The 14,605-nt window shown below is 39.2% G+C and overlaps 4 protein-coding genes across 4 annotated transcripts; 1 reads left to right on the top strand and 3 right to left on the bottom strand.

Annotated features, from left to right (window-relative positions):
• Positions 1-4,280: 4,280 nt before the first annotated feature.
• LOC119550295 (cytosol aminopeptidase) lies at positions 4,281-6,696 on the bottom strand. The gene is made up of 2 exons (XM_037858889.1): positions 6,370-6,696; positions 4,281-6,007 (listed from the first exon to the last, which is right to left on the bottom strand). Exons 1-2 carry the CDS (start codon positions 6,469-6,471, stop codon positions 4,505-4,507), a joined length of 1,605 nt encoding a protein of 534 aa, XP_037714817.1. The 5' UTR covers positions 6,472-6,696; the 3' UTR covers positions 4,281-4,504.
• A 2,662-nt stretch (positions 6,697-9,358) lies between these two features.
• Positions 9,359-10,498, bottom strand: LOC119550429 (chymotrypsin-like protease CTRL-1). Its single transcript, XM_037859096.1, has 4 exons — positions 10,284-10,498; positions 10,119-10,167; positions 9,882-10,057; positions 9,359-9,822 (listed from the first exon to the last, which is right to left on the bottom strand). The coding sequence occupies exons 1-4, from the start codon at positions 10,495-10,497 to the stop codon at positions 9,377-9,379; spliced, it is 885 nt and encodes a 294-aa protein (XP_037715024.1). The 5' UTR covers position 10,498; the 3' UTR covers positions 9,359-9,376.
• A 177-nt stretch (positions 10,499-10,675) lies between these two features.
• Positions 10,676-11,872, bottom strand: LOC119550777 (serine protease grass). The gene is made up of 4 exons (XM_037859707.1): positions 11,650-11,872; positions 11,465-11,513; positions 11,239-11,414; positions 10,676-11,184 (listed from the first exon to the last, which is right to left on the bottom strand). Exons 1-4 carry the CDS (start codon positions 11,864-11,866, stop codon positions 10,775-10,777), a joined length of 852 nt encoding a protein of 283 aa, XP_037715635.1. The 5' UTR covers positions 11,867-11,872; the 3' UTR covers positions 10,676-10,774.
• Positions 11,873-12,985: 1,113 nt separating this feature from the next.
• On the top strand, positions 12,986-13,883 carry LOC119550992 (protein G12). Its single transcript, XM_037860038.1, has 2 exons — positions 12,986-13,705; positions 13,770-13,883. Exons 1-2 carry the CDS (start codon positions 13,175-13,177, stop codon positions 13,881-13,883), a joined length of 645 nt encoding a protein of 214 aa, XP_037715966.1. The 5' UTR covers positions 12,986-13,174.
• The last annotated feature ends 722 nt before the right edge of the window (positions 13,884-14,605 follow it).

The following is a 14,605-nucleotide window of genomic DNA, read 5'->3' as shown; positions in this document are numbered from 1 at the left end:
AATGTAAACATTGCGCTGAAATCCGGCTTTAATTTATGTGTATTCATCGGCGTATACGTCCATATAAATTTCTATATATATATTTGTTAACTTAAGCGGCGTTAAACAAGCCGTATAAATTCAATTTGAAAGCGCTTTGTCTGCCGCTCTTTGTGAGTTCTCATTGTATCCACCTTATCGCTTAATCGATTGCGTAGGTGACAAAAACATTTTGCAGAGTGCGAAGGTAGATTCGGGGTTTCGGGGGGTCTAATGTACCTTTTGGGACACCTTTTCTGGCCCCTGGCGGAATTTGCATATTTATTTGGATTTTCAAACTGATTTTAAGCCCCTGGTAAGGTTAGTCGATTAAGCTGAAAAGGATTATTCATGAGCTACAAAGTGCCGGGCAAGGCTTAAAGTCAAAGCCAAAGCCAACTTCGATGGAATTGGCCATTTGGCAGGGTCTGGACATTTTCCCCACCACTTTTCCATCCGCCAACTAAACTTTTGCTGACTAGTCTCATGTGCTCGCTGACAATTTCCCGCTGTTTCTTGTTGCGGAAATATAAAATATTGCGTTTATGTTTATTGTTTTCTGTCTCTGGCAATTCTCAATCGAAATAGATTCTTTTGGCAACAGGATTGGCTTGCGAGTTCAACTGGCAGTGACCCAAACATAATTACAAATCCTCGCGCTCCAAACGTGATTTTCCAGAGTTGGCCAATAACTTTTCCTTACGAGTGTTTTTATGGCCCCCTTTGTTTTTGGTTTTATTTTTTTTTTGTTGAGGTATGTGCAGCTGATTAACGGTTGGCTTTTATGGTTAGCTCAGTTTTTAATAGCCCGGCCAGGAATGCGCACAAAAGGCCCTAATTAGCGGCATTTAACTAAGCCTCATGTTTGGCGACGTGATCCTGATTATTACAGCAACAACCAGGTCCCAGGCGCCATAAAGGACCCGACTCCACCTGAGTGCCCGCGACCCGGGGACATTGAAAATGTAAATTTTCCGCTCGCTCACAGCGGGAAAGCCATATAGCTGGCGAGCTTGATTAGTGAATGCCACCGACTTCGTTGCTCCGACTCTCCGGCATCCCGTAGACCCGTATACCCGTATCCCTATCCCTAACCGTATCCGTGTCCTGGTTTCGGCGCGTGTCCCTCCACAAACACTGGCAAAGGCACCAGCTCTCTCGTACCCCCACTTAACGACGTAGTTAGCGTTAGTTAACGTATGTACGTGATATCGTTAAACTTGGTCTAACGTTACCAGACCGCCATCGCATAATAAGTGTCTTATTAGTTATGCCGGTGTACAGTTAGCAAAATGTTAGCTACCAAAATTATACATTAGAAGGTACATAGAGAGCTTTTCTTGTAATAAAATAAAATATACGGAATTTTTTCAATTTTAAATCAAGTACTTATCTAAAATAAATAAATGTATGACTAAGTATATGTGACTAGACTGACTTTTCATGTATATATAACACCAGTTAGTAGGTTCCCATGCTACAAGCATAGCAGATTGCTTTGCCTATTATCTGCCGCCACACGAACAGTATGCAGAGTAAATAAAGAACAAATTGAATAGATTTCACATGGGATATATTTATAAATAGAACCTAATTCGATTTATAAATGTATCTTTTCATATTATAAAAAAATTTCTTATAATTCTGACTAGATCATTATCGTTTTTAGATAGGAAGAAAATAATTGATAAAATATGATGACCACTTAAATGGTATTAAGTACCCATTTTATCTATGTATGTATATGCGGAACTACTGTCTCGTTCCTACCCAGAGTAATTTTAGGCGCTATCTCGATCTTTTTTCAATTTTTTTAAAGAGTTTTTTAATATGATAATAATATATATAATATGATACTTAATTAGTTTACCATGCGAGTATTAAATGTAACCCTATGTGTTCTTTATTTCTGTTTAAAAATAATGATGACCAACCTTTAAAAATCATTGAATGGAAATATATTCCATTTAAAAACATAATTTTCCCCAGTGTGGCTGCGGTATCCTGGGCAGGCAACCCGAAGCCAAAGGCAAACCCAGTTTTGGGACACGCACCACTAAACTGGGGGACACTTTCCATGGCCAGGGGCAAGCCGAAACTTGGTCTCCCGACTGGCGTCTCATCAATGGCCAAATTCTGTTTGCTTGGCTCAACTGTTGCCCTGAATTTCAATTTGTTGTTTTGGCCCCCACGTGTGTGCGCACTGATATGTGTGTTCGGCACAAGAATATTCCCCATTCCAGCAATTCGCTTCAATTAGCCAATTGCTCATGGTCCTCCTTGTACGGCTGCTGCCAATTGGCAGGGCATTGATGGGTTTTAATTAATTCAAGGCAAATACTGAGGCCAGCCGAGGCAGTTGTAAAGTTTTTCGGGGCGCAAGAAATTCTTACGCAAGCAGGTCCTAAAATAACAAACAACCTGCAAATCTATTTCCAAGATAAAATTAACGCTCTTTCTGCGGGGGTTGGGGGGGAAAAGAAAATTAAATTCCAAACAGCCGGTGGGCCTCTTTTGGCAGGTGGGGGTGTAAATATATATATATATATTCAGCCACCCTGAAACGGTGGTGCTGTCCAGGTAATCGCCAGCGTGTAGTATTTGCTCTTGGCGCAGCTTGTTTATTTTTTAATTTCCTTCCAATTAAGCAACAAACAAGATACCGAAAACGAAAACGAAACTGAGACTCGCTCCCAGTCCGCCACAGTGACTGCGATAAAAAAGCGCACGAATCAGCAAGAAAAAAGGTAGAAAGGAAGGCACCAGAGGAATTAAATCAATTCGCAAGACCTTGCTCGAAAATTCATTAAAAAAGCTGAAGCAGGACAGTTCTATTTGTGGTGGTTTTTCATACTCTGCAGAGGGTATTATTAACTTGGTTAGAGGTGTAAAGGATCTAAAAAAAGAGGTAAGCTTTTCTAAACCCCATGGGTTGTACTATTTTATTGACATTTTTTTATTGATATCATTTTGGTATCTTCTTAATTTTTAAGATATATTAGGGTATTCCAATTCCGTCTTTCTAAAGGTAGCTTCCGTTCTTGTTTTTTGTGTAATTTGGTAATGCTATTTTATCAGCTAAATTCAAAGTGATGGATCTCTTATTTTAGATTAAAGCTGGACTCTTGGTATTAAAAGATGGCTAATAAACGAAAATATATACGTACCTATTTGTTATTATTATATTGGTTCACTTACATAAATCTTATTACTGCCTTAAAGGTCTAACGGCCTTTTATATCCATTATAGTTATTAGCATTTTGTATCTTTAAAATGTATACCACCTTTAGATAAATGGGATTACCTTTGCTTACCAGTTGTTTATTTAGTTTTCTAAAAATAGGCAAGGTTGGCGTTACAAACTTGGAAGAGAATATATTAGTTGGCCATGATGTGCGTAAAATGGAGGTACGTACTACCTATGAAGGTAAAACCCTCGTCACGCACACATATTCGACTCTGAAAGGACTGAAAGTTGTCCCCTTGCATGCCATTACCTATGCAAAACATGTGCGCATTAATGAGGAATGTGAAATAGGCCCCGCATCTCTTTTCAGCACGTACACAGCCAGCGTTTTCTTGGAGCAATTAGGTCCTGTGCCGAAATACCCGAATATGCTTTCTTTTCCGTCACTAATTAGGCATATGTAAACGAGTCCTGCTGGCCAGCACTTAGTCCTGACTAATGGCGGCCCATAAAGGTGGCTCAAAAGCTAGGTCACGAGCAACTTGGGTTTCATTAGAAAATATAGCAAGATATCAAATGAATTATTAGATCCCTTTAAAGCTGATTTAATGCAAAATAATCGTAAAGGTGCTCAAAACTCCCACCCTCAATTATATTTGATTTCAAAGAGCACTAAGTCTTTTTGAAAACTTAAAGAATTGTGTTTAGGCAATGCACTCTAGCCTCAGTTTTTCTAAATATTACTCATACGATACGTATGCCTGTTATAATATAAAAATGATGGTTCTTTCATTTCTGTATTTATTATTCTCCTTAAAATTAAAATATAAATAAGAATAAGGCTTCATTTACATACATACATAGGTGATGAATGAATTTTAGACAAAGGGCAACATTACGTATGAGTAAAAAAGTTTATAAGGTTTAAGTCCGATAAGGTTACATAATCCATATATAAATGTTAACCGCCCTAAAAACATACTGGTTTGGAATATATTCAAATACTATCCGAATTGTTTTTAATTTAATATTAGGATCCCGATATTTTTTATATATGTAAGAAATTTATATTCATTTAGTGACCTGAATTTTATTTTATTGAAGCTTACAACCATTCTGACACCACAGAATACATCTTTCAAATACGTGCTGAACACCATACTGACTACCAGTTAACCCAAAAGGGACGTCAAATGGATAATATAGAACAAGTGACACAGCACATGAAGGACACCGAATTTACGTTCACAGAAATCGGGATCCCGTGGATCCCTCGTCAAGTTCTAAACAAAGATGCATCACTTGCAGGCCATCTGGTAAAGGAACTGGATGATCGATCGGGTTGGACGTCCTGTCATGCAGTCCTTGAGCAAATACGGAGGCACTCCGTGCTGGGCCAGCATTCCGGTGCCATGGGTATCCAGGTGGACCCAGTCGGAGCAGGGAACCAGTTCGAAGAGAATGGCAGCGGCCAGGCAGGATGAGGCGTGTCCTGCTCCCGTGGAGCAGATGTCGTAGGATGACAGGGGGGAAACTAGATTGCGGAAGTACTTCCACAGGGGCATTCGCCACAGCCGATCTCCTGTGAGAGCTCCTGCCTTCTGGAAGTTCTTCCAGAGGAAAGAGTTATTGGTCCACAAGCCGGTGGCCGAGGCACCCAGTCCTTTGCGTATACCACTGGCCATCGAACCCACTTCCACCACCAACTTGGGCTTGAATGTCGACTGGGCGTAGAGCAGGGGATCGGCCAGAAGGACGGTTCCGGCCAGGGAAATGTCCTTGATCCTCATGGTCTTGCCGTTGAGCAGGGTGACCACATCTCCTGGTTTGGTGGCCATTCCCGAGGGCATATTCTCACACAGAGGCAGTACAGCGGATACATTAATGGGCAGGGATAGAGCAGCTGCCGCTCGAATGGCAGCCACACAGACTGCTGCACCGGAAACTGCTCCCCGGTATTCGTCCATTCCCTTCTTCGGATGCAGACACAATCCACCGCTGTTGAAGGTCAGTCCCTTGCCGAGCATCAGGATGGGCCGCTCCTCCGGCGAAGTGCCGCAATAGCTGACCTCAAGAATGATGGGAGGTTCGCACGAGCCCTTCGCCACCATGAGAAAGGAGTTCAAGTTCTGGCTCTCGATCCAATCCATGGATCGTACTTCCACTGAAACTCCACAGGGACACAGGGCATCCACGGTGGCCTGGGCGAAAATAGAGGGGGTCATCTGGTTGGCGGGTGTGTCTGCCAAACGACGGGCCAGATTCTGAGATTCGGCCTTGAATAGACCCCTTGTCCAGGCATCCTGATCCGTAGAACCATAGAGCTCCAGTTTGGGAATGGCCAGACGGTTCTTCTTGCGCTTGTTCACATTGTAACGCCACACGGCCATGGCAGCTCCTTCGGCAGCTTGCTCAGGGTATTCCATTCCATCCACATGGCAAGTTGTGCATCCCTGCATCTGGAGAGCCCTAGCCCCCACGGCGGAGCAAACACGCACGTTCTCCATGCCCTCGTCGATGACCTCTTCGGCATTGTAGCCAGCACCTTCTTTGCCCAGACCAACAACCGCCACGGCCCAGTATTCCTTGTCTATATTCTGGTAGAGTCGACCCACACCGAGTTCCCCGTTGAGTCCAGATTCCTTGATTAGTTCCGTGATCTTGCCGCTCACACGGTCATCGAACTTCTCGCCACCCGGGGTGAGCTTTAGACCCTTGTCACCATCCTTGGCATAGAGGCCAACCACGACTCCCTGAAGGTTGCAGGTGTTGCAGCCACCATCCTCGCTTTTGCACCTCACCTGGGGGTTGGGAAATAATATTGAGAATATTTATTAGAATTCTTTTTTAAATCATACTAATTCTACTATCAATCAATTTAATATTCGGAACAAATTTCTCTCGAATCGAATAAGAGAGCGAAGTGCCTAGCGCACACAAATACTCTCAATAAGAGCGAGACCGAAATATCTGAAACTCTCCGAAAGAGAAAAAAGAGAGCAAAAAGCAAGAGCGCGATTGTTCTCAATAAGAGCGAGACAGCAATATCTGAAACTCTCCGAAAGAGAAAAACCGAGCAAAATGCAAGATGGCGACCGATATGTCAAGAATTTCATTGATATACAATATCAAGAACGTTAACAAAGTAAAGAACATATCTCACCTGCTGCAAACCTGGTCCTCTGGCAAAAACGAGTGCCCTTTGGCACCTGAATAACCCCGAAGTGGAACGGCGTAAGCAAGAAATCACCTGCGATCGAGTCATTTTGTGCAGCAATTTGGATCAACTTCGCTGGGAATTTTCACCGATTACAGAGAGTTTCTGAGTACTTTACAACAATTTAGTAACGCGACCGAGTGGGTGTAACAGTTAACCAGATCAACTGCTAAATACTGGACTGAAAAATATAATACAAAAATCGTGTTTTTATTAAAAAAACAAAGGTTGTGTTAGCTCCGTTGAGCTGGAATCGAGAAACTGAACTGACCCAAAACAACTGACCAGATGACATGTTGTACATTTTAATCGACAGTTTACTAGGATCAGAAATATTTTATTGTATAAAACTATGCAAACAACTCTTAACAAAACTTGATATGTAAGACTTTCAGAGCTGCCATCAAAGGAATTTATTTACCCATAATACCCACGAACAACCTGGCCGCACTTGAAACTTTATGTGATGATTAAATTTGCAATTATCTGCAACAACAAGTGCATTTCTGCAGGCGACATAATGAAAAAGCGAATTGCAGAAGGGGGTAAATGCGTATATAAAAAAAACATTGCAACCAAGCCGCAGACGAAACACGTAAAAGCAATAAAGCAATAAATTGCCCAATTTGAAGCACTATTGTAGCCAATAATTTGCACAGCCACTTGGCCGGTTTTCTGCTGCAGAAACCCTTCTGCCAACCGGCCCAAAATACCACCACTGCCACCCAACTCTCGAAACCCAGCAACCCCCACCACCCACCGCATATAATTTTCAACAAAAATATTCACATTTGTCAATGTCGCGTGATTGATGTGGTCGAACGCATTTCCGCCGAGCCGAGTGGGCCAGCCAACGTGCTGATGGGCCAAATAAAAAACAGTCATCGCACAGTCACAGAGGCTCAAATGCACGGAAAGAAATTAGAATCTATAAGCTGATTATAAACCACAGATACCCTAAAAATATTACTTCTTACTCCCATAAAAATTGGGAACCAAAATAGGATAAGATAAAATGTTCTTACCTTGAGAAAATGTCTTTTCACATTTTCGAGATTAAACGTTCTTGAAATCAAGACGAAAGTACTCTTGAAATTATTTTTTGGAATACAGCGACCTCGAAAAGAGATAAAAGCAGTCTTTTGTAGAGAAGAGATAAAACTTAATTTCGATTTTAAGAATTTTAAAAACTGTTTTCAAAAACAAAAAAAAAATGTTTTTCAATGCTGAATAACATACAAAGAGTGATATGATTGCTCTGGGCAATATTAAAAGATCAAAGTTTAAATATATTATTTTTGTTAAAAAAGGGTTGGGAATTATAATGAAGTGGGCTAATTTAGGTAAGACAATTACGGTGTATTCATAAATATTTGAAATGATATCTGTTTTATTATATTTATATATTTGTTAAATATAGTTCAAAACCCTTAAAAACTTACAAGACCAAATGTATTCTTCAGATGTAGGTAATTAATCAAATATTCATTTGTAAGCATTAAGATACTCTTTTTTCGCTCAGTGCTCGTACAGACACATACACACATGATTACACTGGCAAGTAGGCGGCGCATAAAAACAAGCAAAAACATTCATTTTTTGTATACAAATGAGTGTGCAAGGCGGATGTTGAGGCCAGAGACATGGCCATTGCCATGGTTATATGTAGCTATGGCGGTGAATCTGGACCTGAATCAGAATCTGGGCTGTGGGTCTTGCCATTGGAATGGGCGTGTTGGCGACATTACGCGATTTCACGCATGATTTCAAATTAATGACAGCCAAGGGAGCCGCGTACACCTTTAAGTCAGCATTGGGGTAGCGAAATTTAAAATGTCCACCCGCACAGGATGTTTAATTTCCTAAATGCATAAATCTCACTAATACGCCAAATCTAAATCTAGTGTGGTTAACGCTTTTTTGGTGCTGCTGCTTTTTCGGGGGTGGTGCGTGCAGCATCCGAAAATCATAAACAAACTTCAAAGAGGACAATGGCCAAAAAGGCAGGGGGCCGAAAAGCGTTTTGCAGCTTATTACGCACGGTAACCTGTAAACTGGGTAAACTGGCATCCTGGCAACACCGCAACAATTCAGTTTGGCTGGATCTGATGGGTCCGTGGGTGGTGGATGGTTGGTAAGAGGCCTCTAGTCGACTTTTGGGCCCCCAAAACACACGTAACGCGTTCGTTTCCATTGCCATTTCCGTTTTTTGTCCTCAAAAACACCAAATGCCCCACATAACACACCTAACTTGGGTGGCAAAAACGGCTGGGCACTCGGAAGATCCTTTCACAATCGAACCCTCACCTTCTGCTCGGTTATTTGTTTGCCTTTGCCACAGAATATTGCCAATTGTTGCAGCATTGATGCAAATTTATTGCCTGCCGTCTGCCTTTTGTGCGGCTTTTCAGATTAAAAGAGATCCCAAAACTGATTTGGTGCTTTAACATTAATTCGGAGCTTGAATTGATTTTCGGTTTGTTATTGCCTTACCACAGAGCAAACCATCAAATCATCTAAAACATTTTTAATAACATGAATGGAACCCAGTTCCGTCGATTTAATGTGGGCAAGCGAGATATTCAAAAATATATATAATAAATATTGAGAAACTGTAGAATTTAGTAGAACGATCGGGAAGAGTTTTTTCATTGATATGGCTATATTCATATATAGAATATCTTGTGGCTGTGTTGCTCTTAATAAGAAACCCGATTGGGAAAGATTTAAAAAAATAAAAATAGATAGATAATATTTTTCAGGTCGGAAATGTCTCCATAGAAACATCTATCCTAATCTAAAATTCCCTCTGAATGGATTAGAAATGACCACAAATTATAAAAATGTTTTATGTTTGTTTCGTAGCAGCCTTATCGTTTGAGTAGTTCACGTCAGAAGAAATACTGTGATTAATAAAATGTTTAGCCCATATACATATGTATTGTAAAAATCTTTAATAGTTTTGCTGTACTCCAGGCGTCATGTATCTCTCGTCATAAGAAATGGTCCGCGCAATCCACTGGGTAAAGCTTAGAACGTTGGTGAAGACGGTTATTCCTCTGCAATCTTTGGATCCACTACTAACAATTCCAACTTGAGCATAGACCTCCCTTTGATTATAAGTAACCGTCAATCCGAGCGGGCCACCGGAATCTCCAGTGCAGGCATACTGCTCGTAACTTCCGGCACAAATGTGGGTGTGATCGACGGCATATCCGTATTGATCGTGACAGATTCCCCGATCGGTTTGGTTGAGATTCACTTTTTGAAGCCTGGGACTAACCAGATGCGCTTTTGTTGCACCCCAACCAGTCAGAGTGAACTCCTTCACCGAATCCACATACCAATACCATTCGTCCGGATTCTCATGCATTATCAAACATATGGGTCGTATGGTCTCTGTGAAAAGAGAGATTTTTGAAACTGATTAGAGGTATTTGCGTAAACAAGTTTATTACCTGAAAATAGCACTGAGTGGTCCAGTTTCAGCAGAGCTATATCATGGTCAGGAATCGACCTGTACCGCGGGTGCGTATAGATTTTTATAACCGTGTATTCCCTATAGGGTGGGGCACAAAAAGGACCGTAGCAGTCTAGTTGGGTGGTCCAATCATACTCGCCTAATCGAACCATTCTATGTTCATAAAACAACAATAAGAACTTTGTTTTTATAAAAAGCTCAACAGAGTACTAACAATCGCTTGGGAGTGGGAATAACACAATGTGCAGCGGTTAGAACAAAGGCTAAAATGAAAAAGTAAATAAAAAATAATAAATAAATGTTTCTAATTATATAGTACATATGTTCATACTCAGTAACAAGATGATTGTTTTTATAAAACCACAAAAAACATACAAACCCCTCGTAATTAGAGAACCGCCGCAAACAAAATCCATTCGATCATGTAAAAACACCATCCATGGAGCTGAATTCAATTCAGCAGTCGTTCCAGCAAATATTCGATATTGAATTCGGTTGGGCAGACAATTCGGGTCCAGTAATTTGGCTGATCCATGCAAAACTTGGTTTCCAATAGTCAAACAAAGGAGCACAATTAGAATGTTCTTCATCATAGAGCTTTTCAAATAAAACTGAGCCCGCTTATCGGTTTTAAAAGTAAATATGTTCATACTTATCAACGTCTCTTGACCCCTTTATCAGTAAGTTGAGGAAAACAATCAAAATTAATCGAGATTCTTAGAATTTTTAACTTCTTATTCAAAATTAATTTATTTTGTTGGTTGCGTGCACTAAGAAATACAAATATATAAGAAATACATATATGAAGAAGTATTTTTAGTTATATGATTTTTTTAAACACATTTGCACTCCTTAATGAAGACCCCTCTGTTAATAGCTGGTATTGACAACTATAGTTTGATAGATCCAGTTTGAGTAACTCAAAATATTCGTAAATACTGAAACGCCTTGGAAAGGTTTTCGAAGATGGCTCACAATGCCGAACTGATAGAAACGTCTATCATAACCATAGTTCACCATGCTACCCAGTGGACCTCCAGAATCGCCTTTGCCCACGTAATGTTTACTTTCGCCGGCACAAATGTGGGTACGATCGACGACATATCCATACCAGGAGCGACAGGTCAAACGGTCAATCTGGGGAATTTTGGTTATCTGAAGTTTTTCGCTCACATCTGTGTAATTTGTGGCACCCCAACCAGATATAATGAAGTATCGAATGCTGTCCAGATATCCTTGCCATTTCGGATTTAACATCACGCAAATCGGACGAATGCTTTCTGTATAAAGAAATCTTATTTAATATTAGTGAGACAGACGGGGTACTGGATTACCTGAGTATATAACGTTCCGATTAAGTTTGACCAGAGCTATGTCATAATAGTGGGCTGTTTTGTAGTACGGATGGACGAACTTTTGCATCACCCAAAATTCAGAATGTGCTGGCGCACAGTCGTAGTTATCGCAATCAATTCGTTGACTTGAATCGTTCTCTCCCAATCGAACAAATCTTTAACGACAAATGATTAGGATGTTATGGCATTTAAAAATATCACTTACATTCTGACATTATGGTCTTTAAAGCAGTGTGCAGCTGTCAGAACAAACCCTAAAAAATGATTAAGAACTAAATGAGTTGACAAATATCACATATCGACTGAAAATTATAACTTTTCTTGGGATCTTGAACAATATTGTCTTATTAAATATTGCAGTTAAATAGTTATTATATTTATAGTACGAACAATGGTTGACAAGCGATCCGCCACAAATAAATCTGGGGTTTGTATGTAAATAAGCCATCCATGGGGCAGACATCAAGTCAGCATCTTGACCTCCAGTAATTCGGTAGGAATATTTCGATGAGCCGCAATTATTTTCCAGAAGGTAAGCAAATCCCGTGTAATTTTGATTTACATGAATCAAGAAAACTAGTAACACAACGAATACAGTTTGCTGCATCTTGAAGCTTTCGAATGCAACTGATTAATGAGTTGTAAATTAAATTACGAAGCATTAACGAAGTTCTTATCGGTGAGTCAACAGTTTCCGCAGAATCAGATTGATATTTTATGCTCTTAAAGGAGGAAATGGTGCTGCATTCTTAGCACCATTTATTTCTGTAAGCTTTTAATCTCTGAATGTAAATCATTCGTTTCAATGTTATATAAATGATTTCTTTTGCCCTTAAGGAATATAATGTCTTCCGCTATTGAGTTTACTTATGTAAGAGGTTCATCTTGCTACATCCGTCTGACAAATATTTAAACCTAACTTTATTTATGGTTCTACTTAAATAAATTTAGTTTAAATACATTATTTGGTACATACAACATGATTAATGCCACTTAATTAGGTTTTCCATTTAGTTTTCTGGAAATGCCAAATTCAATTTAAGAAATAATTCATAATCTTTATTAGCTTTGGCTTCCGTACAATGTGTGCACAGACAAATGCTCCGTGGTTGGCTTTAATGAAGTGCAGATTTCTTCGATTCAAAGTGGTGGGTGTGCACATAGGCACGGAATTCTCAGAAGGCTCGTAAATTTTCCGAATGCATAAATCACGCAATTGAATTCTAATTTTTCGGCTTCTGCAGACAACAGAACAATGTAGCTCGGGTTGTCTGGGACTGGGATAGGAAATGCATTTCGAGCCAGAATCAATCATTATTTTTAATGCACAAATGGGAGCAATTACAGTCAGTTTGGGCCAGACAAAAGAATGTCTCACTTGATTTATCGAGGTTTGGCCAATGTTTGTTGACCATGCATCTTGTTTATCATGTGCGAAGTCGCTGCTTTGAATACTGAGTACAGATAGTAGCCAGTGTATTTATCCCCAGTGCTGGTGAAAGTAAGAGTATACAGTGGAATAAAATTAATGTTATAATGATTTACACTTTGGGATAATATGAAATCCAAGTGGGCCTAAGAGTCTTTGAATTTTATTTTATCAATTGGTTAACAATCTCACTTTAAATAAGAAAAGATTAGTCTATAGCAAAATCACAACATAAATGTTTTTTGCTTAAGTTTAATTAATATAAAATATTTTTATTTTAACTTTTAGATAAGCAAACATGTTATTATTATAAAGATAGATACTTTTTCCGCTGTGTAACAGTTTCTACGGTCTAAATAGTTGATGAGACGGGTGACAGTCTTCAATTAACACCTGGCACACCCCCTCTGTAAAAGACAAAGACAAATATTGTACCCACAGCAGTATATAAGCAATATCTGCTCTTAAAAGTCTAATAGTCGCATAATGGCTTTCTCCACCTCCGTGTCGGTTATTTTTGGGATCTCAGCGATCTTTTGTTGGGTCTCAGTTTCTGGAGATTTGCGAGCAGACCTCAAGGATTTCGTAGCACTGGTTCCACGTCGAAGAATTGGATTTATTGCCGCCAGATACTATATCTTCGATCCCAAGTTCCGTCAGGCAGTTGAGTTTGTGCGCAGTGATGAGTTTACAACGACCTGGAAACAAATTCGTGCCGCTCCCGATTTTGTGGATATTATTAACTATGTCACCGAATACGGTTCGGGCTATGATATTACTACTCTTGTGGATAGTTTACCTACTCGGTTGCAAGCTTATCAACTGTCGCGCACTGTACCTGTGGAATTAATGCTGCGGCGTGATTTGACTACCTTCCTTCGGGATGTTATTCAAAGTTTGCCCAGGACCAGAATCTATTCGTTAATGTCACAGAAAATGCGACAGAGTAGCGAATTCGCCAGACTCTACAAGGCCCTGAGGAATAAAGAGTTTAAGGAGCTAGTGCAGCGTGCCAGGGTAAGATCTTAGAAATATCTTTCTAATTTCCATTATATTATATCAATAACTGCTTTCTTTTCAGCGTTCCGAACAACTGAAAGCCCCAATACGAAAATTGAATCAAAAAAGTATCAACGTCGACGAACTTCTCCAAATCCTCTTTGAGGTAATCAGTTGGGGTCCTCAGATCTCTTAGACTCTTTAGTTTTAGTTCCAATATGAAATGCTTTATAAAATAATTTATTTATTATATTACAATACCATATCAGCAATACACATAATATCTAATTTTAATATGAAAATAGATTGCCATCCTATAATAAGGGTTTTTACACCAAATTCAGAATGTTCAATACAGTTGAGATGTACAATCGTAAACCGAACTATCAGGAAAAAAAAAAAATAAGACCACTTCTTATCAGTTCTGAGTAATAAATATTTTTAATTTAAAAATTTCTTATCATTTATAAATTTGTTATCATTATTTTAAGTCAAATGAAATGAAAAACGTAATCAAGACAATATGTTCTCATTAAGGTAGTGAGGAAATATATTTGATTGCAATTCAATGAAGCTTAGCATAAGTAAACCATTTTTTGAAAGAAGGTATTATATATTTAGATAGATTTTAGATATTTATACCCTTGCAGAGGGTATAATGATTTCAGTCAGAAGTTTGCAACGCAGTGAATCATAAAAAAATTTTTTTAAATTATATCTTTGGTGTTTTTTAACAAATAACCTCCTAAGCTTGGAAATAACATTTTTTAATTGGTTGTGAGTTTCGAATTAAATTTTATCAAAATCGGACGACTATATAATATAGCTGCCATAGGAACAATCAGAAAATTGGTGGGAAAATAATATTAAACTAATTTTAGCTTCGGTGTTTTTTTGACATATTATCTTGTACTATTG

Source organism: Drosophila subpulchrella, chromosome 2R (assembly GCF_014743375.2).
Source record: "Drosophila subpulchrella strain 33 F10 #4 breed RU33 chromosome 2R, RU_Dsub_v1.1 Primary Assembly, whole genome shotgun sequence".
Lineage (NCBI taxonomy): Eukaryota > Metazoa > Arthropoda > Insecta > Diptera > Drosophilidae > Drosophila > Drosophila subpulchrella.
Note: the sequence above shows the minus strand (reverse complement) of the source record. Positions and strands in the feature narration are given on the sequence as shown.

Excerpts from the sequence above, each read along its gene's own strand:
- LOC119550992 (XM_037860038.1), top strand. The coding sequence starts at position 13,175 with ATGGCTTTCTCCACCTCCGTGTCGGTTATTTTTGGGATCTCAGCGATC. Across the intron at positions 13,706-13,769 it reads AGCTAGTGCAGCGTGCCAGG|CGTTCCGAACAACTGAAAGC; the intron begins GTAAGATCTTAG and ends CTTTCTTTTCAG.
- LOC119550429 (XM_037859096.1), bottom strand. The coding sequence starts at position 10,497 with ATGATGAAGAACATTCTAATTGTGCTCCTTTGTTTGACTATTGGAAAC. Across the intron at positions 10,168-10,283 it reads CGGTTCTCTAATTACGAGGG|CCTTTGTTCTAACCGCTGCA; the intron begins GTTTGTATGTTT and ends TTTTCATTTTAG. Across the intron at positions 10,058-10,118 it reads ATTCCCACTCCCAAGCGATT|AATGGTTCGATTAGGCGAGT; the intron begins GTTAGTACTCTG and ends TTATGAACATAG.
- LOC119550777 (XM_037859707.1), bottom strand. The coding sequence starts at position 11,866 with ATGCAGCAAACTGTATTCGTTGTGTTACTAGTTTTCTTGATTCATGTA. Across the intron at positions 11,415-11,464 it reads AAAGACCATAATGTCAGAAT|ATTTGTTCGATTGGGAGAGA; the intron begins GTAAGTGATATT and ends TTGTCGTTAAAG. Across the intron at positions 11,185-11,238 it reads TCGGAACGTTATATACTCAG|AAAGCATTCGTCCGATTTGC; the intron begins GTAATCCAGTAC and ends TTCTTTATACAG.
- LOC119550295 (XM_037858889.1), bottom strand. The coding sequence starts at position 6,471 with ATGACTCGATCGCAGGTGATTTCTTGCTTACGCCGTTCCACTTCGGGG. Across the intron at positions 6,008-6,369 it reads GAGGACCAGGTTTGCAGCAG|GTGAGGTGCAAAAGCGAGGA; the intron begins GTGAGATATGTT and ends CCCAACCCCCAG.